General features: G+C 32.7%; 1 protein-coding gene across 1 annotated transcript in view; it reads right to left on the bottom strand.

Moving 5' to 3' along the window:
• LOC134715493 (solute carrier family 22 member 6-A-like) overlaps nucleotides 1-24,035 on the bottom strand; it is a 30,102-nt gene extending 6,067 nt beyond the window's left edge. The window contains exons 1-8 of the mRNA XM_063577699.1: nucleotides 23,766-24,035; nucleotides 21,560-21,771; nucleotides 20,486-20,716; nucleotides 13,943-14,145; nucleotides 12,551-12,841; nucleotides 11,527-11,661; nucleotides 662-747; nucleotides 160-280 (exon numbers count right to left, since the gene is read on the bottom strand). Of these exons, the coding sequence (XP_063433769.1) occupies nucleotides 160-280; nucleotides 662-747; nucleotides 11,527-11,661; nucleotides 12,551-12,841; nucleotides 13,943-14,145; nucleotides 20,486-20,716; nucleotides 21,560-21,771; nucleotides 23,766-23,952 (1,466 nt within the window). The 5' untranslated portion in view covers nucleotides 23,953-24,035. The remainder of the gene's footprint in view (nucleotides 1-159; nucleotides 281-661; nucleotides 748-11,526; nucleotides 11,662-12,550; nucleotides 12,842-13,942; nucleotides 14,146-20,485; nucleotides 20,717-21,559; nucleotides 21,772-23,765) is intronic.
• Between the last annotated feature and the right edge of the window lie 641 nt (nucleotides 24,036-24,676).

Here is a 24,676-nt window from a genome sequence, read left to right as displayed (position 1 = left end):
CAAATATAAAAAAGAAGATGTGGTATGATTGCCAATGAGAACTGTCCACAAGAGACCAAAATGACACAGACATTAACAAGTTTAGGTCACCGTACGGCCTTTAAAGTTTGTATTTTAATCTTAGTGATGGATCTCATTGATTTACGTTACATTACATACCTTAAATTCGTAGGATATAATTCTGATGTATATAGAAACACTGTACTGAACGATCCTGTTATGGCAAATCTTCCAAGCAATGCTAAGACTGTTCCCAATACTGGTAGCCATTCATTTTCACCTGAATCAAAAGATCTAAAAGTGAACATAAGCATTATAGAACAAAACCATCGAGAACATGAAACCGTTACACTCTACATTATCCAATTTCTCGATTTCCCGTTTTCCGGTAAACCTAATACTCCAGGTAATGGCATCAGAGACGTTATAACTATTTGTCGTAATTTCATGAAATGACATTTTCAGCTTTGATATTTTACAATTTAGTAATCTGTTAACATTACAGAATAAGATATATGAGGGAATACAGATAGATTGTAAATTAAAAAGGTAAAAATGAGTGAAGAAACTGTGTGTCTCTAAAAATGTAATGTGCATTATATTTCATTATTTACTTTTTTTTCTTTTTTTTTCTTTTTTCTTTGGAAATCTATCAACTTACCGCCATATGTTGTACAGACCATTGCCAAAACCATTGAAATTCCAGCTATAGCATGAAATATTATAAGCATGCACTTTCTTCCTATTCTGTAATAAACAATTGAATAAGCAGAACATATCATTTATTTATATAAGTCATACTTCATACGGCAGCCTTTAAGAAAAGAATGAAAAAGAGATTGCATTATCCTTTAATTTCCAACCTCCGCTATAAAAATGATGTCCGCTAAATCAATCATTAAACCACCGATGACTTATGTTGAAATCACCTATTACAAATAACTTAAAATAATGAACACAACTGTTGCATCTATTGACATACACTTAGAAATTAACAAAAAATGATCGGTTGAGAACAAAACTTCACGATTACGACAATAGGTTACTTCAGTTCCCTATTGCAAAATTTCCATTTCTCTGTAGCAAAATTTCAACAGCGCTTACATATAGAGTAGATATCCCGAGCTGCACGATATTCCAGAGCTTTCGAATCCTATCATGTTTTCCTTGATGGAGAAAAGTTGCTTACAATGAACCAAGTGACAAATGTGTAAGGACGCAAAAAAACGAGTTGGTTGGCTGTTTACATTGTAACCTGCCTAATTCGACACCCGAGTATTCCAACATCCTGCTGTAAACTGCTTTCATGGTTCCAAATTATTCCTATCCTTGCAGAAAAAAACCTGAGTATTCCTTTTCAGAGCACCTGAGATCATCCTTCATTTTGTTGGTTTTCGTTTTTCTAAGTTTTCACTTATCATGTTTCTATGTTGTATTTTGAAGACTGTTGTTTGTCTTTTCGTCGTTATTCGTAGTTGGCATGGGGGTTTCACGTGGCAATTTGATTTCCGCTTACGGGTTTGAATATCCCTTTGGTAATATTTGCCTCTCTTTTAACCCTTTAATAAGACATTTAATTGGGTAGCTATATGTTTTCTTCTTTGTTATTAAAAGACGAATATAAAAAGTTACATAGTGATTGATATGTGTTTTACTCTTTGGTCGAATTGTTGTCTCATTGACACATTAAACGTTTTCATTCTCTATTTTATAAACCCAATGAGACAATATAATTTGATATAAGTAGCAGCAGCCAAGAAATACACATTCATATAGTCATACCAACACATTCATATAGTCATAGCTCGTTCGCTATGCCCGTGTCTGTTGTGACGTTTTTGATTTTAACGAACGTTATCTATGATAAATTGTTAAACCAGGGATATCGTTACCATAAAGTACTTAAAACCTTTACTAATTTTCCATAGGTATAAAGATATATATAAATATTTATACAACTCGTCTAAACATCAACCCAACAATGTTAGATCTGTAAATTTGCTTTCGCAATTTTTTTGTTCTTTCCTCGCCGGGATTCGAACTACATATATATACGAGTCTAAATTGAAAACTACTTTCAAACCTATGATTGCGTTGGATAAAAACCGCAATTTTTATACGTGTGCATGTGAAACAAATTTCGTTGTAGAAGGGTCTAAAAACAGCACAAACAGCATTTCCAAAAGACCACCAAAAAAGTGAAAAAGTAAATATAAACAAAACGCATTTGACTAACAGGTCGAACAACTGATGTTCTTTTACCCTGCTGACTGCCAATGGCGATCGCCAAATAAAATTGATCACAATATGTAACAAATGGATCTCAATACAAATTTGATACTAAACAGAAGAAAAAAGATTTAACTTGTGGCCACGATGTTATGCCACAAACATACGGTGTCAATATTTATGTATATAACTCGTCTAAACATCAACCCAACTATGTTAGATATGTAAATTTGTTTTCGAAAATTTTTGGTACTTCCCTCGCCGGGATTCGAACCCATGCTACTGAGATATCGTGACATTAAATCGCGTGCACTGTAACCGGTGCTCTAAACCACCCGACCACCTGGGCTTCATAAAATTTTCAACATTGTAATGCTGGAATGCTGGAATGATTGTATGATGCGTACAGTGTGTTGTTGTTGTGTTTGTGCTTGTCACTTTCGCTTTCAGCATCACCACTGGATAGCAGCTTGCGGTGAAAAGGAAGCCGAGTGCGTAAGTCTTCCCTGCCAGTTCTGGCCTCCCATGCAGTAAGACCAATGTGGCCCAGATATGGGATCCTTTTCGAGGTGGCAGACGTAAACTGGGCATCACACGATCCCAGACAGAACCACAGGGTCTCGGAGGAGACTAGGCCCCTAGATGCACGGCATGCAGGCCTATCGGTGTGTGGACACGCCCTGATGCCTGCAAACCTAGCCCCCCAGCTATGGGTAAATAGCTTCACTGCCTTGTGGATGACCTAGTAAAAGTCAAAGGCTATGGAAGTAAATCCAGACAGAAAATTCGGGTAGATGGAGCTCGTTAGCTCAGTAACAGCAATTGTCTAAGGAAAGGAACATCCTGACAGAAAACCCCGACCCTCCACGTAAGAGGTTAAGCTTAGGGCTAACAACCCTAACTTGTAAAAAAGTTATGTTACAGAAGCAGTAACGGAGAATTTATCTACAATTGTGGAGAAGAGCCTCCAAAGCAACAAGTATGACTGTTGGCAGTGAAAGCCGAGAGGAAACTACCAACAAGAATCTGGAGGCCCTTAACACAGCCAAAACTAAAACTAGAATTGGGTTCTGTAATGTCCGTACAATGTACTCTACTGGGAAACTTGCAGAAATTGCATCTGAAATGCGACGTTACAAACTACATATTTTAGGCATAAGTGAAAGCAGATGGCCAGACTCTGGGAGAATAACAACAAGAACTGGAGAAACTACACTCTACTCTGGAAGAGTTGATGGGCAACATCATGAAGGGGTAGCAATTATTCTGAAGAAAGGAATGGCGAAATATCTAATGGAATGGAAACCAATTAATAGTAGGCTGATTATGGCAAGGTTAAAAGGGAAACAGGTCAACATGACTATACTCCAATGTTACGCTCCAACAAATGATTCCAGCGAGGAGAAAAAAGATCAGGAAATAGACAAAACCCCAAAACACGACATCAAAATCATCATGGGGGATATGAATGCCAAAGTTGGATCTAGTAACCTCCACTATGAAAGAGCTATGGGAAAACATGGATGTGGTATTATGAATGAGAATGGTGAAAGACTAGCAGAACTATGTACCACTAACAACTATGTAATAGGAGGGACAATTTTTCCACATCGAAACATTCATAAACTGACATGGTGCTCTCCAAACCAACGAGACAAGAACCAAATAGATCACATCATGATAAATGGAATGTGGAAACGATCCCTGTTGGATGTTAAAGTCAAGAGAGGAGCTGATGTTGGAAGTGATCACCATTTGGTAACAGCTGACATTAAACTCAAACTCAGGGCTAATGGAAAGAACACAAGATCTTGGAAGCAGTTTGACATCGAAAAGCTGAAAGAAAGCAACGTAAGGAAAGAATATACCACCTTGATAAGAAATAGATTCAGAATTTTAAAAAACTTAAATGATGAAGATGACACAGAAACAATTGATGATAAATGGGGGGAAATTTCTGAAAAAGTGCAGAAGAATCCATTAGATTTAAACAAAAACAGAAACATAAAGATTGGATTACACCTAGAACATGGGACAATATTATAATTAGGAGAGATACAAAGAAAAAGTTGAACGAGGCCAAATCACAACGTCTTAAAGAAAGATACCAACTTGAATATAGCCAAATACACAGAAATGTGAATAGAATGGTGCGAAACGACAAGAGAGCCCACATGGATAGTCTAGCTGAAAAGGCAGAAGAAGCAGCTAACAAAGGCGAGCAAGGCAACTTACATAAAATAACCAAAATTATTTGTGGCAAAAATACAGCATCATCTAATATTCCTGTAAAAGACAAGCTACGGAATTTGTTAACATCTGAAAATGAACAAGAACAAAGATGGACAGAACATTTCAGTGAGCTACTAAACAGAGCAACACCAACAGAACTCCCTATTATTGCAGAAAATAACAACGAACTAGATATCAGCATAGAACCACCTGGAATGAATGAGATAATATCTGCAATCAAAAGTCTAAAAAATGGAAAATCACCTGGAAATGACAATCTGAATGCTGAATTGTTTAAATTAGACCCAGGCTTATCTGCCATCCTGCTTTATAACATCTTTAAAGACATCTGGAATAAAGCACAAATACCATACATCTGGAATAATGGCACTATAATCAAGATACCAACTTGAATATAGCCAAATACACAGAAATGTGAATAGAATGGTGCGAAACGACAAGAGAGCCCACATGGATAGTCTAGCTGAAAAGGCAGAAGAAGCAGCTAACAAAGGCGAGCAAGGCAACTTACATAAAATAACCAAAATTATTTGTGGCAAAAATACAGCATCATCTAATATTCCTGTAAAAGACAAGCTACGGAATTTGTTAACATCTGAAAATGAACAAGAACAAAGATGGACAGAACATTTCAGTGAGCTACTAAACAGAGCAACACCAACAGAACTCCCTATTATTGCAGAAAATAACAACGAACTAGATATCAGCATAGAACCACCTGGAATGAATGAGATAATATCTGCAATCAAAAGTCTAAAAAATGGAAAATCACCTGGAAATGACAATCTGAATGCTGAATTGTTTAAATTAGACCCAGGCTTATCTGCCATCCTGCTTTATAACATCTTTAAAGACATCTGAAATAAAGCACAAATACCATACATCTGGAATAATGGCACTATAATCAAAATACCAAAAAAGGGAGCACTTAATGATTGTAACAACTGGCTTGGCATTACACTACTTTCCATCCCAAGTAAGATCATGGCAAAAATCATAATAAGACGAATTGCAAACTCCATTGATGATCTACTGCGAAAAGAACAAGCAGGTTTTCGTCCAGGGAGAGGTTGCATCGACCAAATATTTACATTAAGAAATATTATAGAACGATGCACAGAATGGCAGCGGCAGCTATATATAAACTGTGTTGACTTCGAGAAAGCATTTGACAGCATCCACAGGGAAAGTCTTTGGAAAATATTGCAATCATATGGCATTCCACAACATCTTATTAACCTCATAAAAGCATTCTACAAGAGATTTCAGTGCAGGTTTGGATACAGTGATATATACTTCCAAGTAAAATCAGGAGTAAGACAAGGATGTGTCATGTCATCGACACTCTTCATTATATAGTCATTGACTGGATAATGCGACAAACAAAAGCTAATACACCAAGAGGCATAAGATGGGGCACTTTTACCACTCTGGAAGACCTAGATTTTGCTGATGATTTAGCATAAATGTCTCACACATACCAACATATTCAAGATAAGACCTCAGAATTAGAACAATATTCAGGATAGATGGGGCTAAAAAACAACGTAAAGAAAACTGAAGTCATGACACTTAATGTAAACAACCCAGGGTCAGTATTGCTGGATGGAAAAACATTATCACATGTTGATACCTTCACATACCTTGGCAGCACTGTTACTACCAATGGCGGTGCAGAATGTGACATCAAAAGACGACTATCAAAGGCAAGGTCAGCTCTTTACAACCTGCAGACTGTATGGAGATCTGGTCAATATACCAACTGAACCAAACTCAAACTTTACAGCAGCTGTGTCTTGCCTGAACTTTTGTATGGTTCAGAATGTTGGAGGATGACAGAACAAGACCAAAACAAGCTGTCAGTATTCCATACTAAAAGTCTTAGAAGGATTCTGCGAATCTTTTGGCCACATAAAATTTCAAATGTGGACCTCTTCATCAGATGCCAACAACAAGATATAGCCACAATAATAATGAGAAGACGCTGGAGGTGGATTGAGCATGTCCTGTGGACAGACCAGGAGGATATCACAAAGACAGCACTCCACTGGACCCCAGAGGGTAAAAGAAAGAGAGGAAGACCCAAAATGACATGGAGAAGAACTGTAGAGGCAGAGGCTAGTAAATACCAACAGACATGGGGCACGCTACAGAAAACTGCCAACGACAGACAAAAGTGGAAAATCTTCGTTACTGCCCTACACGCCAATGGCGTACAAGGGCAGTAAGTAAGGAAGTAAGTAAGTAAGTAAGTAAGTAAGTAAGTATTTAGATCATTGAATATTGTTTTTATTGGTATAAATATTGATTTTGTTATCCGTAAGTTAAAAGATATTACTAGTGTGTTATATACATATACACATTCATGGATCTACAATATGTCGATACCTGTAACTTGGCATTGCACAAGGTCGTGGTTTTCTACGACTGTTTATGACGGCTTTACACTAAATCCATTGGATGTTGGATGTGTACGGATTGATAGATTAGTTTAGTCTTAGATGCATGATTTTTTATTAGTTGTTAATGGCTTTAAACTAACTGTCAGATAACTGCGAGTACTCTCAGATCTATCCCTAGCGTATTTTGTTGACGGGATGTACACGTACCCGACCACGTCTACTTGTACCTTTGTGCATCATAACAGTGTGGTCGACGGTAAAACGTTTATTAGTAATTGTACTGAAAAAAATACCTATAACTTGTTAGTCGTTGGCGATGATTTTATGCTCACTCAGTCTATCGGAGGCCTTCAAGTGGGAATTTAAATAATCACTTGTAACACATTTTGATACATAAAATGATACATTCTTTTTTTATATAAACCATAAATCGATTCGTTCATTCAGATATTTGTCGGTTTGCCTTGGCTCTTGAAGTCCAACACACAACTTCTCACGAAATTGGTATTTTTCTTACAAAAATTACATCCATTTGATGTATTGTTTTCATGGAGAATGAATGTTGCACCTTATTTTATTTGTTGTCGGTTGTTTTTTTTTGTGTGTATCATTGACGTATAAGACAACCTGACTCTTCTTTATTCAAATTTAAAAACATACGAGATGGCAATTATGACACAAAATAACTAAATTAAACTTACAGCAGAAGAAAGATAATGAACATCGCTTTTATAGTCTTCTAAATATCGAAGACACAAAGTGGTCTTTTTAAAAATTATGTAAATTTATAAAGGAAAAACAAACAAAATAGTTCGAATATTTATATTGGAAAAAGTAACGGTGTGTAAATCATAACAATTATTTTATTTCAATGAAAATCAAACTGTTGAATTTGTCCGCTGCAAGCAAATTCTTAAATTTGGTCGCATTTTTAAAATCAATAAATCTTGAATTCTTGTTGGAAGCTGCACTGTGTAGTTTAAACTCTTTTTTAATTCCACACAAATCCAACACAGACAAAAACAATGGTAGGTTCAAGAAATAATTGATGCAAACTATACTTTATTGTAGTTTTAATATGGGTAGGCATTATATTCGTGATTATTTTAGCCCGAGCGATATCGAAAAACTATTTTAAAAAGTGTACTAGTTCAGTGAAAATTTACGTCATACTTCTCTCCTAAACAAATAAATAAACAAAAATTAATTGACATACAACACTACCAAAGGCCAGAGACTCCTTACTTGAATGATTTTGTAAAAATAATATGCATCTTTTTTAAATAGTCGAATACAAAATTGTCTGTCCAATGGAACCAACAGGGACCAACAGGCGTTAGCAAGCTATAAGTCCCCGTATGGCCTTCGACCATTAGCAAAATACAGACTTTATAGAATGAAAGCTCCAAGAGGTCTTGGCATGAAAAAAAAACCCAGAAAAGATGACCGAGAAAAAAAAATAGGGAAACCGCACGAAAATTGGAAAATGGTCCGCAACATTACTTTAGTCCACTCACTTAGTTGAAATTAAAGGCCTGGTGAATTTTAGCCTTTTGCAATGGATGTGATGTTTGTTAAAAAAAATCATGGTTTGTTTGGACTTTTTTATAAATCAAGTCTTGGTTTTAAATTATTTGCAAGTAAGTTTTAAGTCATGAACAAATAATCACTCACAGAAAGACGTCAAATCCATCAACAAAAGAAAAAAATTAATAAACGACCGACAACGCACAGAATATCATGTATGTGTTCCGGACCATATGAGTATTTGGATCATACGCATACCATACAGGTATACTCATATGGTCCAACCATATTCGTATGGTGCGACCGTACGCGTTTGACGGGTATGGTCATGCACGTAGGGTCCAAATACTCAGAAGGTCCGGAACATATTTTATTTGTGATCACAAAATGCACGAAGACGTCCATGTCTATGTAAATTGGGTCGATTTTAATATAAATAAGATGAATGCGTTTCTGTTGCCAAGTGTTTTTCACAGGTATAGTAGCAATATAGCAGAACAGTTTAAGTTTCCTATATACACCAAATGATGCCAATACAATAACGTAAATGCCTGAAAATTTCACAAGGTTTAATCCAAATAGCTTTCTTACTATCCAATAACTTTCAAGTACGAAAAAGACAGGGCAGAAGTATATTTTGTCTTTATGTTTCGTATTTGCACAACTTTTGAAAGTGGATTATGCATTCGTTCTAAAATAAAATTAGACCAGATAAAAGTTAAAAGATTACATAACTCGACAATCGCAATTATTAAATCGCTTTGACATCCGAAAAAGATAATCAATGAATACATGCATTGCAACTTTTAAAGCCAGTAAGTCATTCTTTTTTTCTGAAAGAACATGGCTTTGCGATATCATATTATGAAAAATTGATTGTCGAAACATGAAAAAACACAAGTAAAGGACGTTTAATTAATCAATATAAATCAAAACAAAAATTCCTGATTAGTATTTCGAATTCTTTTATATATGCGTTGAGAACCTTTGGTGACCCCAATAAAATTAAGTTATATTTGTTTGTATTGCAATTAGTTGATATTTGTTATTTTGATGTCAAATTCTACCATTGAATACTTTTTATAAAAAGGAATGATATATTTTTTCCTTTTTTGTGTCCCACTATTTATAGTTGCCTTTTTTTTATCCTGAAAGTGTTTTTTTTTTACTCATGTGTTATATTTTGTAAATAAAGCCTTATTAGAGATGACAAATTGGATATGAACATTTCATATTTTAATGAATAAATAAAGACAAATATCATACAAGTACAAGGCACTGATATACATATTTGAAAATTATCGCACACTCAAAAGAAAATTTAAGAACATTAGTTCAAATTATGAAATCTTCGGAGAAACAATACAATTTTTTTTTTAGATAAAGCAATTATTGCTCATAGTAAGAAAATGGCAAAAAAAATTAAACACATTGAGATCCAATAACTCAAAAGAGTATTGGAAATTACTTAACAGTAGAAAAAGAGGGACCAACCTGACATCCCTATCAACAAATTTTTCGATTTTTTCAAAAATCTGAACGCCGCCCCAGAAATTGAAGAAAATACAAAAACTCCAACTTTAAACCCGAATTATGTCGATAGGCTTAATGAAGATCTAAACAGAAGAATTTATAATGACGAAATTCTTAAGGGCATCAAAAACCTTAAAAATGATAAAGCAATGGGGATCGTATAATAAATGAATATATCAAGTCTACAGCTAGTTTATTCATTGGATTTTACGAAAAATTATCTAACGTTATATTTCGCACTGGTATTATACCTGACAGTTGGCTAGTTGGTTACATTAAGCCTGTTTATAGAAATAAAGTTAGAATGTTGGACCCCAAAAATTTTAGACCAATTACCATTTTGAGTTGTATGGGGAAACTTTTTACCGCAATTTTATGCGAGAGACTACGTCTTTTCTCTGAAGAATTCATGATTTCAAACGAAAACCAATGTGGTTTTAGAAAGGGTTATTCAACAACCGATAATTTATTTGTGATATATAATTAGGACAGTTTGAGAGATTTTTAATATGTTTGTTTATTAAAGTTTCTGTTATGTAATTAAACAAGTCTTTGGGGAAAAAAAATCCCTTTCTATTAAACTTTTTGTGTTGCATAATGTAAAGGACAATTAAATTATTTTGATTTTTCTAACTGCATGAATTAAAAATTAAAAATGCAACTTTTATTAAATATCAACAAACAATATTGCAAGACAAGCAACTTTCCAACTACATTTATTTTATTGTAGATTTTTCCTGATTTCACAACTTTTGAAATCACTTTATTTATTAAAATAAATAATTAAATAGAAACAAATCCCTAATTACATGTTGTTTAAATTGCTATAAAACACAAAGGTTTAATTTGTTTATTTAATATTTTTATCTAAATTCACATTCCGCCTTAGTTCAATTCCCATCTGGCCTTAGTATATTTTATACCTTTTTTACCTGGAATTCACAGCTAAGGCGAAATGGGAACACACCACCCCACGGTTTAAATGTCTATATTAAAGACGCCGTGAGCAATGGGCGTTATAGACGAACGTTCACCTAATCTGTCCCAGTCAATGGGATATTAAAGTGCGCCAATCAATGTCCACAGCCACACTGTTGTAATTATGAATTCGATTCTAAATAGAGTTTTTTTAGTTTTTTCGTTTGAAATTTTTTACATTGTTATATTGTGGCCTTGTATAGCTGACTAATGGTATGGGCTTTGCTCATTGTTGAAGGCCGTACGGTGACCTATAGTTGTTAATGTCTGTGTCATTTAGGTCTCTTGTGGACAGTTGTCTCATTGGCAATCATACCAAATCTTCTTTTTTTATATCTATATGCATTTATTTTGTAGTATTAATATGCATGGTCAATTATTGGACTGTTTTAATACTGTTAGATGGGACATTACTGTACTTCAACTACTTGTGTGCTATTTGTTTTGCTGACAACTTACAAATATAATATATGTAAAAGGACTTGAAATGCTAAAAATATGTTTTTGTTGTCGCTCAAAAAATAAATAGAATCATGCTAATAAAGATTAGTTATATTGATGTAAAATGGAGATGCTTTTATTTTACACATGATGAATAGGATACCTGTTTACAAAAAGTTGTTGTACCATCGCAGCCGGATATTCAGCAAGGCAAGCTAGAATATTATTGAGATATCGGTCACCAGAGAGGGTCGATGTAGTTAGCATTAATCCATAGTATGTAAGGGAATTTGTGATCCTAAAATTACATGTGAAACTAACACTATACTACAGTTCTAAAAATATACTCTGCACAAAAAAAAGAAACAGGTAAGTAAATTCATTTTTGAAATAAAGTTAACCATAGATAAGATAATAAAATAGTTAAGCATTAAGTTTATAATACAAATGAGAGTTAACCAAGAAAAGTACACACAACAGCACATTCTATTATGCTTAACTTAAATTTACAACATTGTAAATACATAATTTTTATTCAGGCCAGCTGAAGGACGCCTCCGGGTGCGGGAAATTCTCGCTACATTGAAGACCTGTTGGTGACCTTCTGTTGTTGTTTTTTTATTTGGTCGGGTTGTTGTCTCTTTGACACATTCCCCATGTCCATTCTAAATTTTATAATTTTGAATATTCTCAAATACAATCTGCTTTCAATCAATTTAGTGTTTTCCTGTAAAATGTGCAATCAGTTCATATCAGCTTAGTAGTATTAGCTATATGGTCGTGGGTTCAAAACACGACCGGGTTAAACTAAAGACTTAAAACATTAGTATGTGCTTTCTACTTTTCTTATCACGCAACAAAAACGTGAAAGAACGGACTTATCGCCTCGGAGTCAAAACAATGTTTTATGAAGAAATGAGATGTCATCCTGCGAACTATTACTCTGTGAAGGAGCACGTTAATAATCAGGCTCAGCATGTCGGTCTAGTACAAAGCAGGATTCATACTAGTATTCATATTATATTATCATTTTTCGTTCTGAATGGAATATAAATGATCATGTTTTGTATCTATAATTGCTTATAGATATTATATGTAGAAAGTGTTCATATTATATTAGCATTCAATAGTTAATTTAAGCGTATTGCAATTGTAAACCTACAATGTTACGGGTCGCTTAAACTCACCAAGCAATCCAAAGTATAATAGAACATCCCAGCATTCGTTTGTTCTTCAATATTGTGAAAATGCTATATTTATGTACTGTTGATTTTTCCTCTTCATCTGAATCCGCAGATTGGGCTGTTATTGTGGCATCTTGATTTTTCATTGGAATATCTGTTGACTGTTCAACTTTTATGCTTTTAATGACCAATTGATAATTAGTATAATTCGCCTTCGCGGCTTTTTTCAACAAATTTTCAGCTTTCTCAGTTTTACCATTAGCTATAAGCCATCTTAATGACTCATCTAAAAACCTACAATATACTTAAAATATACCAAATATGTAACAGGGTATGTATTAAACCGATTCATTGATAATATACATAAAATATACCAAATATGTAACAGGGTATGTATTAAACCGATTCATTCATATGGTTATATTTATCAGTTTACTGTTTACAAATTTTAGATTTTTTTTAAAATACTAAGGCTTTTCTACCTCAGGCATAGATTACCTTAGCTGTATTTGGCAAAACTTTTAGGAATTTTGGTCCTCAATGCTCTTCAACTTCGTTCTTTATTTGGTCTTTTTTAACTTTTTTGGATTCGAGCGTCACTGATGAGTCTTTTGAAGACGAAACTCACTAAATAAACCTGGTATCTACGATGAGTTTATTTATTTGCCTATTAACATTTAAAACAAATTTGAATATTTGGATAAAATGACAAATTTCAATTCTGATTTTGAAAATATTTGGTAATACTATAAAAAAAAAAACAAAAAAAAAACGTAATAACAATAATAAAATTAATAATTGTATCATTTGAAATACTAAGGCTTTTCAACGTCAGGAATAGATAACGTTAGCTGTATTTGGCAAAACTTTTAGGAATGTTGGTCTTCATTGCTCTTCAACTTCGTACTTTAATTGGCCTTATTTGGATTCGAGCGTCACTGATGAGTCTTTTGTAGACAAAACGCGCGTCTGGCGTAAATACAAAATTTTATTCTGGTATCTGTGATGAGTTTATTGTTAAACATTTTTCTATAACGATAACCAACTAAGATGAAGGAGATGGCTTAGGTGTTAAAAATACTTACTCAAAGTGCAAGCATGTAAATGTGCGACTATCGTGTTTATATTATGAAATTAAGTTCAATTTATGTTTTGCCTGAAAGATAAAGTAGGGTCTCTAAATCCTTAAATAACCAGCAATTATTCAATACCTCAAAACAAAATTTTGTTTATATTTTTTCTTCTCTATCAGACAGACATTTTTATTTATCTATCAAACTCTTCAATGTATTCATACGTGTAATAGTATTTAAACTTTCAGCATCATTTATAAGGATGATTGTTCTCTTCTTTTCATTTCATAAAAATTGCACAGCTTAATTATAGTTTACTTACAACCAATCAAATAGTGTGTGACAAGTTATGATGGCTAGAATCAGTTGCATGTATCTCCATGTTAAATCCCGACACAAATAGCCAATCACTGATGTCAAGACAAGCCCTGTTGTCCATGCGGTTATATTAGCACCTTCAGCACGATGTCGTAGTTCCTTTGGGAGCAATTCTATATACAGAATTGTACATGTCATAAGACTTCCCTAAAATACAACAGCAAGAATTAATTTAAATGCAGCATGTTTTAACAGTTTCAATCTACAGTATCTTGAACCTCATCGTGAAGATGACTTTCTTCAGTTCAAAAAATATAGGGGGAGATGTGGTATGATTGCCAATGAGACAACTCTCCATCCAAGTTGCAATTTATTAAAGTAAACCATTATAGGTCAATTTACGGCCTTTAACATGGAGCCTTGGCTTTCACCAAACAGCAAGCTGTAAAGGGCACCAAAAATTACTAGTGTAAAACCATTCAAACGGAGAAGCCAACGGTCTAATCTATATAAAAACGAGAAACGAGGATCACTTATGAACCACATAAACAGACAACAACCACTGAATATCAGATTCCCGGCTTAGGACAGGAGCAAACAATTGCAGCGGGATTAAACGTTAATGGTACCAAACCTTCTCCCTTTTCTGAAACAATAGTATAACATCACAGCATAGAAAGACACACTATAAAATATCAATTGGAAGACTTAATTCGATAAAAAAAAAATGATACTTCGAACTCATGAAGTTTAGATAACGCGTTGTTTTCATTTATGTTGCTGTTTTTTTTCTCACCGTTTAACTGTGCTGGGTTTTAATTGAACAATTTTCCGTTTCATTATAATATCGACTATACATGATTTCGTTGATTGTACCCCAAAATAAAAAAAAAATAATGTCATTTGTTAAATATCATTTCTGGAACGTTTTTAAGCAATCCTTATTTTGGTGTCCGCTTGTGAAACTGGTCTCACTTATTAGCGACAAGAAGCGTCAAGAAGAATAATATTAGCAACAAGAAGCGACAAGGAACTATTAAGCGACAAGAAAACATTTTTTTTTAATTAGTATTATATGTCTCTGCTTATTCCAAAGAAATATTAAAATAATATGAAAAAGAAAAAAAAAATTAATGACAAAAAAGTTAATATTGATAGAAAAAAAAATGAAACATAGATCTAATTCAGTTGCTAAATTTATTTACATGATATTGTATCATGTATAACAGCAAGTATTACGTTTACCCTGTCGTTCCATGATATTACTTTTACTTGTGTTTTAGAACAATAATACATTTAAAAACTATCTTTGTACAATGTATAAAAAACAAAATGCATTATGTGTGTGCATCATTGTCCAGAAAATACATGCACAAACTTGTGAAATACAAAAGACCTAAAATCAAACAAGAGGAAAACAGGATTAAAATGTGATCTGTTTCATCATTTTATATAGTGTTTTGCCGCATTTAACGATATTTATCATGGTTATGCATATTGATTGAAGATTAAAGGAAATCAATGACAATCTTGAGTTTTCAATAGGACAGACAGACAGACAGAATATTTTATTATAGTGTCACATACCAATACTGAACAATATCATACATAATAATAAAAGTATAAAAATACAAATAAGGGAGCTACCATTTGATTTTTATTGGGGTGGGGGGGGATGGGGGGCTAGGATGAAATTGGAAAAAAAATAGGCAGGACATGAGTTTTGAGTAAAAAAAAAAGTCAGGATGAGACACTTGCAAAAAAATAAAAGTCAGGACGACAATTTAGGCAAAAAAAGTCAGGATAAACTAAAAAAAAAAGGGCAGGACCGATCAGAGTGAAAAATAAAAAGGCAGGACAGAAATTACAACTAAAAAAAAAGGCAGGACAAAATTTTTCATCCTAGCCCCCACATAAAAATCAAATGGTAGCTCCCTAAGAATTTAAATCGAAGTTAAAATATCGATATCCAGCCATGACTGACTTATGAGACACTTTTGCTTTAAAACTTATTCTAACATTCATTTACAAATGAATAAATAAAACTTTTACATCACATTTAAAAAAAAAACATTCTGTTATACACAATATTTTCTGCGGTTAAACATAAAATATAAAGATTTTGCTAAAAAGGGTTGTATACAGTCATGTGACATCAGAAAGATATTTTTTTCGGGCGCACTACGTTTGCGCTCACTTGGGGATTAAAATGTTTTACGTTTGCGCGCAGCTTTTGATTACGTTTGCGCGCAAAAAATGCACTTAATATTAAATCATCATCTACTAACATTATGCAAAGTCAACAACAACAAATCCTAATTCATACAACAGTTATGCTAACCGGGTTACTATGTTTGAAACCATGATGTTAAAAGTTGACACTGAAGAAAAGGAAACTATTGTTATGGGAGATTTTAATATTGATATAATGTCAAGTAAAAACCATGCTAAGTGGTCACACATCAAAAATATTTTCAACATGAGTCAAATGGTTACAGAACCTACCAGAGTAACTAAAACTTCATCTACTTTAGTTGACCATGTCACTTTTTGTGTATTGTAATCTGCCAGAAAATATTAATTATATTGCAGTTCCAAAATATTCAATCAGTGATCACTATCCAGTATGTATTTCTCATAAAAGAGGGTTTAAAACGAAAAAGCAAATCCATGATTATATAACTTATAGATCTAAAAAATATTTCAACGAGACTGATTTTATTCACCATTTATCTTAGTGTCCCTTTGACAGTATACTAGAAATTGATGACCCTGATGAAGCGCTACTAAGTTTGATAAATATTTTTACTGAAGTGTTAAATCATCATGCTCCTCTCATTAAAAAGCGAGTTAAGCATGTTTATCAAAATCGTGGATAAATGATGAAATTATGGAGGGCATGAAAAAACGTGATTATTATCATAAGAAAAAAGACACATATTACTATAAATTTTGGAGAAACAAGGTTAAATACCTCATAGAAAATTCAAAACAAAACTTTTATACTGAAGTATTAGAACAAGAAAAAGGAAATAGCAGCAAATTATGGAAGCACTTGCATAATGTAAAAGGTAGTGAAAATCATCATGACCATGCAATCTTAAATGACTGTAAACCAATTACAGACCATAAAAGCATTGCTGATACCTTCAATAATTATTTTACAAATATTACTGAAAATGTTTATCTTAATTCAAACTCAAGCACCAGTTGTTCTGGAAAACTTGATAATTATATTTCATGTCGTGTACCAGAAAATGTCTTTTTTACCATACCACAAATAACTAGTGAATTTGTTCTCCATCAATTAATCACACTTGATGAGAAAAAAGCAACAGGTCTTGATAATATCAGTGCAAAGTTTCTAAAAATGTCATCACACCTAATTTCAGTTCCATTATGCCACATTTTTAATTTAAGCATCAGAAAATCAGTATATCCATCGTTATTCAAACTGGCTAAAGTTCTACCAGTATTTAAAAATAAAGGTTCAAAAAATGATGTTTTTAACTACAGACCGATTGCAATTTTACCATTACTATCTAAGATCCTTGAGCGACACGTAAAAACTCATTTGATGAATTTTCTAAACAAATATAATCTATTGTATGTCATGCAATCAGGCTTTCGTGCAAACCATTCCTGTCAAACTGCTATGACTTCTTTGTTAGATAACTGGTTAAAAGCCATTGATGAAGGAAATTTAGTAGGGGCAGTATTTTTAGATCTGTGTAAAGCTTTTGATCTTCTAAATCACAAACTGCTCCTTCAAAAATTACAAAAATATAAATGTTCTTATAATTGTATTCATTGGTTTTCTTCGTATTTGGCTGATAGACATCAAGTCGTATCAATTTCAAATACTTTTTCAGATGTATCTACATTAAAAGCAGGTGTACCTCAATGGTCCGTTTTAGGTCCTATATTATTCTTGATATTTATTAATGATTTGCATTTGTGTAATCCTAATCATAATCTTGATCTTTTTGCTGATGATAGCACTATTTCTGTAATTGGAAAAGACAAAAGGTATATAAGTCAGACACTTAATGTTGTATTAGAAAATATTTGTCAATGGGTTGATGAAAACAAAATGTTAGTTAATGTGTCAAAAACTAAGACAATGTGTATAGGTTCAAAACAAAAACTGTCTGTGATGTGTAATGACACATTAAACGTATCCATTAATGGCCAAAAGATTAATGAAAGTCACTGTGAAAAAGTCCTAGGTATTTTTGTTGACAAAACTCTTTCTTGGTATGATCAAATTAATCATATAATCAAAAAAGTTAATTCTTCATTAGCTTTATTAAAAAGAATCAAGAAATTCTTGAATCACAATTCACGAATTCTATTTTACAATGCGTATATTCTTTCACATTTGGATTACTGTTGTTCAGTATGGGGAAACTGTAACAAGTTTTTAGTTGACAGTTTACTAAAATTGCAAAAAAGTGCAGCTAGAATTATTTTAAACGAACAGGATATTCGTAAACCATCCAGTGAACTATTTAAGGAATCTGGAATTATTCCTGTTACTAAGAGAATATCTTACCACAAATCATAATTAATGTTTAAATCAAAACACCAACTGGCACCAAAATATTTATCAAGTCTTATTGTGCCTACAAGTAGTAAACAATCATACAATACTCGACTTTCATCATCGGATAATTTTATTGTCCCTAAATCAAATACAGAATTATACAAATCAAGTTTTTCTTTTAGTGGTCCAACAGTGTGGAATTCATTGTCCAGTGAAATTAAAAAAATCAAAAAGTATATCTGCATTTAAAAACTCTTACAAGTCATTTTATTTTGAAAAGTGTTAAATTTTTAAGTTAAGCCACAATGTATACCATAGGTGTTTTTGTTGTTGTTGTTGTTATATTACTTTCTATACATCTATTCTTAACATGTGTGCAATATGAATAAAACATAATTATTATGTTTTATTCATATTGTTAACATTGTATGTATATTATAGAGAGCCTTATTGAAAATTAGTTTAATCCAAATAAGTTACTCTCTTTAAATAAAGCTATTATTATTATTATTATTATTATTATTATTATTATTATTATTATTATTATTATTATTATTATTATTATTATTATTATTATATATTGTTCATATTGATTTTTTTAATTATGGAGAGACTATACTTGGTCATGTTTTATGAAGATTTTAGTCCAAGTCGAAAGTGATCATTATAAACTTTGAAGTATAGCTTAAGGCGAATATTTCAGACTGAAAAGTGTTTCAACGAATGGTGATCGTTTTTAACGTAAATATTTTAAGTAAGCTTGTAAAGATACACCAATGAATTTATCAAGACTTTTACCTTTAAGATTAGTTATGAATTTATAAAACATTTTAAGATTTTTATCTGTATATAATTCTGGGATTTAGTCCTTGTGCATAATACAACTGACTTATCTTGCTCGAAATCCCACCTCATCGTTGGTACGCTGGGGACTTAGACTATTAAACGGAAGTGAGCAAGTTATAAATAAATAAGTAATATTACCTGTATTTCACCTGAGTTCACCTGTCAAAAAAATGCGCGCAATTGTAATCAAAAGCTGCGCGCAAACGTAATGATTTTTGCGCGCAAATGTAATGGTAATGCACGCAAACGTAATGCACCGAATTTTTCATCATGATTAAATAGGTATTCACTATTTACAATGATTGTATATTCTGGCGCGTGTAATTGTATAGTCTGACGCTTGTACAAAGTTGAAGGTGTTAATTGGATGTTATTGTAGCAATATTGTGAAACTATTACCCAGATGCATTATATTCTGAAACGGCGAAATGGCATGTTTATTTATTTTTTGAAAATCTCTCAAATTTTCCTCATTCTGAAATAGACATAAAACAGATTTTGCTCCATATCTTTACAAATAAGAGTTAAATAAACACCATGATTGAAAGGCAAAACCCATGCGTCTACCCGTCAGAAATAATCAAGCATAGTTAAGTTTCATTGAAGAGTGAATCATGCAGTGAAAGTTTTAAGATTACTTGTAATTTGTCAATTTTATACACGCACAAAAAATAAGTAGTTGTTCATTACTGGAACAAAATATTAGAAGGAGTGTTTAAATTTTAGACATACTACTGTCGCGAGATGGCTTGTGTAACTGTCAAAAGATACAAAAATCAACGTATTATAAAAATGACAAACATATCTACAAAATGTTCACTACAACATAACAGCAATCTATGTAACGAAGCAAAAAATAACAGGAATAACTTAAGCAACCAACAACCTAACGGTAAGGCAGAACTGAGAACATGTACTTCAAGAAACGACCTTATGGCATCTCATTATATACTAGTACAACTTATAATTTATCTGAGTACTACATGTACATACTTAAACTAACGACGTAATGGTATCACGATACTTTAAAAATAATAAATTTATAAGACAAGTCCTATTCTTATATCGTATGAGCATTTTTAGTAAGTTAAATATAAGAAATTATCTGCTTTACAGTAAAAACAAAGTTGGAAAAGGTAAGATTCAAGTACTTACGCCCTGAAATGTTCCTTGTAGAAATCTGAACACCAAAAATACTGAAATGTTAGGAGAGAACACAGTCGCCAAAGCTGTGAAAAAGTACATAATTCTAGCGAAGATGTTGCTTGGTTTTCGTCCTATCTTATCTGATATAGGAGAGAATATTACTGCTCCCGTTGCTTGACCTAGCATAATCAAGGTTGTTGCCAGTTCTGAACGTTCTGCGCCACTGCAAACAAGATCCCACTGTTAGAAAAGAAGAATAGAGTTAAAGTAAATTTAATCGGTACTATTACAATGAATAAAATGTACAATGAACTGTAAATTCAATTTGTACTCCTTTGGTTCCGAGATTACTGGCAAGGCCGGATACAATACGCTTTACAATATAAGAGTGAAATCAAAAACTGTTAGTTGAAGAAATACAGAAACGCCGAATCAATATACAACAAATTTGAACATTTTCAAACTTCAATTCTTACACAAATATGTGGGTGTGATTGTAATATGTGTAAATAACTAAAAGACTCCTCATGTTTGATATTAACCCAAAACAAATTGTGCAAAACAGTAATGAATCAACTATGTTAATTTTAAATGTTTCTAGCGATTTGAAAGACATTTTTCTTCCTTCAACTGTCATCTATGGTTTAAAACTAAGGTTGCAACTTCAACATATTAAAATATAAACGGTTATTAGGATCATAATTATCTTATTGTAGAAAACTTCTATAGCAAAATAATTTTCATGAGAATTTTACAGATTAAGTGTTGTTCTTTAAGATAAACAAAAATGCACTAATGAATAAAGAAATTAAAGACTCCCATCAACACTTCCATTTATTACTGTTCTCTTTTACTTTTTATGCCCTTTCACCATTTTTTTCCTCTGAAAAATTTAGTTCTTTTTTTTCTAAAACTTTTGGTTTCCAGGAACCTTAAGAAGAAGCATTTGTCGTATGCACTGAAATCAGAATAAAATCAAATTGCTTGAAAATATGCCCCGTTCAAAGAAAATATCAATGAAAGTTTTGTAAATAATGAAGGATTGTTTATCAACTTAAGAACTAATTTGTACTGAATCAATACCTCAGTGACCGTCGTTCTGTCCTTTGGAATGTCATACTTGTAGCCATTTATACAAGCCTCCTTTGAGGTGAAACTGGAGAGAGACGTATTCACGCGTATACCTATATCACATTTCCCGTATGCTATATCTATGGTAGATGATTGGCTAACATTACGGTCTTGTAAGTAATTGGTAGAGTTAATATCTTCACATTGGTAAAAGGGTCGATAAGCTAAAATAAAATATCAAATGTATACAGGATAAAATCTAAGGGCATAGTAAGTTTTGTCCTTTTCATTTGCGGTTAGTGTGAATTTTCAAAGATAGCAAAAAGTACTGATTTCGGTCTTTGGTTCACAGGCACTTAATTGTCTCTGTAGAAAAATTCCTTTATATATATCTTAATAGAACACATGTTAGAGACAAGTGTCTGTGCTTTATTTTATTGTTATTGGTGAGTTCGAAACAGTACGAACAAATGTCAAAGACTGGTAAATGTTATAAAGGAATGTTCCTGAGGTTTCCTTTTATATACGCTGTGAATGAAGAGCATCTATTTATTTCCCAGAAAGAAAACTCACCAAAGATACCATGATGATATACGCCATGTAGACGAAAGACTCACCAGTGACGTTCGAAGAAAAAAAAGAAGTACCCATGATAAAACGCCGTCATTAATTTGTAAACTAAAGATGAGGTTGCCATACAAGATGCCTATCTTTTTTTTTAATATACGTATTGTACATTTTTTCTATGGAAAACTCAAAGACACCGTTCAGATCAACAACAAACACACGTGTGCAGAAACAGAACTCAAATCCGCTAAAAAGAGGAGTTGCGAAATACGAATGAACATGCGTTCTATGGAAGAACAATTATCATATATAAACTGACTCCGCTTGCTATTATAGTTTAGATATCAGGCTATAACAGTCGGTTTATAACATCATCTTTATGCATGACAGATGCACCGTAAATTATGTGTTTTAATGCTCTTACATTTGTAATCAAGCGCGGCCAAGGTCAAGGTTGCTAAAGGATTCTTCAAAATATGTTCAAACCTAAATGTTATTGATATCAATGCATCAACAAAATATAACTTTTAGGTTTTTTTACAGAAATTAACTTAAAATTTCTCCATTAAGATAATGTCATTTCGATGAATAATTACTTTTTTGTGAATTTATTGATCGAAACTATCTAAAATTGACATAGAAAATGAGAAGGTCATACAAAGAGTATTGTTGTAAAGTAAACTTCATGATTATATATTATCGATCCAGTTTGAAAGTAAAAAAACATCAAAAAGCGTCTAACAATTCGACAACGTTACGCCTATTTGAACATTTTGTAGAGTATTTTTTCATATATAAACCACTTTGAAACTTGGAATGATGAACTATGTGACCTTACTTTCATTACACATCATTAAAACGTAACTTAGGACAAAGAGCTGCGCCATGGCCGCATGATAAGCCAGGCGCTTTTTCAATGTTAATTCCGATGTTTATTTCAAATACCAAAAGGACTGGGAAATTACTTTAATATATAAACCAGTCACCAAAGTTTGATGACAAATGCTCAAGCCTTTTCGAGTTATTGGTAGAAAACTAGAAATTCCCATAGCTTAGACAAGTAAAGACTAAAATTTTATAAAAATCTAAATGGAGCTTAGGTCAATAATAAACAATTCACCAAACGGTTTCATGAAAATTGGTTAAAGCGTGTTTAAGTAAACGGGCGAAAAAAAAGTATATGAAAGATATAACACTCCCAACAATAAAAAACCCAACTTTTAAGTAAGTCAAAGTTGTACGCAAAATTTCACCAAAATATGTAACTTATAGCCAATTGATGTTTGATACGTATTGATTATAATCATATTTTATAGAAGAGATAAATTGCACAAATTCACTGAACGCGAGATTAAAAAAAAAAGAAACAAAGGCTTAAAAAAGTATAAAGTTAAAGAACATATAGGACCAAAAATTCTAAGTTTTTGCCAAAAACAGATAAGGTTATCTATTCCTGGGTAGAAAATCATTAGAAATTACATTTTTGTGAAAAGTGCATACTTTTGTATATAGTTTGCTTGTTGGTTATGCATTTATTTTCATTCTGTAATGTGAAAAGGAAAGACATTATTAGTATCTTCATATGTCTAGGTATTCGCTATAATTTTTTTATATGAGTTATATATCTTATAGAATCTATATGAAAACTTACCTATATAAACGGATGAAATTAAATGAAAACTATCCTCCAATACAAAGAAACATATTAAAAGTAACTGAATTTTTTGGTATCTTCCAAAACCTCCTAGTGTTTTCAGGATGTTGTCTACGTCTGTAGCCGGACTGATTTCATTCAGTCTTTTTTTACCTGAGCTACAAGTTATTGTCGATACCTCCATGTTCAAATGTGTATCATAATAGGTAACACTTTCGTCAAATACTAATGTTACCTCTAGGATTGTTTACAAGATATACTGTCTAAAAAAATATTACGCACATTTAAGTATATACGCTCATCAAATTATTAAAGATGTGCATGATGACCTAATTTGAAGTGTTACCAATGTAATTATGGATTTTTTTCTTTTGATATGTTTTGTCTTCTCTTTAAATGTCACCAGTGATGTACATGTTACAATAAATTGTTTTGCACTTGTAATGATAAAAACCTTGACAGTTACGTGTTTATCAGTTTGATTATCTTCTACAGCATGTGAAGAGAAATGACCAAAAACTAACAATATCATGAGACATCTGAGTCAAGTTGTGGTTATAAGAAACAATAGCGTCCAATACAGTGTAACCTGTGTAATCTGACACTCTTATGGCTGGGGGGGGGGGGGGGGGGGCAGCAAAAATGATGGATTGAGCAGGGTGTCGGAAAACTTTTTTCTGCAAGGATTTGTGCATTTTGGGACCATGAAAATGTGTCGGTTAAAGCAGGATGTTGGAATACGCAGGTGTCGGATAAGGCCGGTTGACTGTAATATGAATAATGGCAAATTGTCAGGTCATTTTTGGGCCCATTATAGCTTGCTGTTCAGTGTGAGCCAAATTCTTCTCGCTGAAGGCCGCACTTTGACCTATGATTGTAAAGTTTTTATACATTGTGACTTGGATGGA

Source organism: Mytilus trossulus, chromosome 4, assembly GCF_036588685.1.
Source record: "Mytilus trossulus isolate FHL-02 chromosome 4, PNRI_Mtr1.1.1.hap1, whole genome shotgun sequence".
Taxonomy (NCBI): Eukaryota; Metazoa; Mollusca; class Bivalvia; order Mytilida; family Mytilidae; genus Mytilus; species Mytilus trossulus.
The sequence above is the reverse complement of the archived record's forward strand: the minus strand, read 5'-3'. Positions and strand labels throughout refer to the sequence as shown.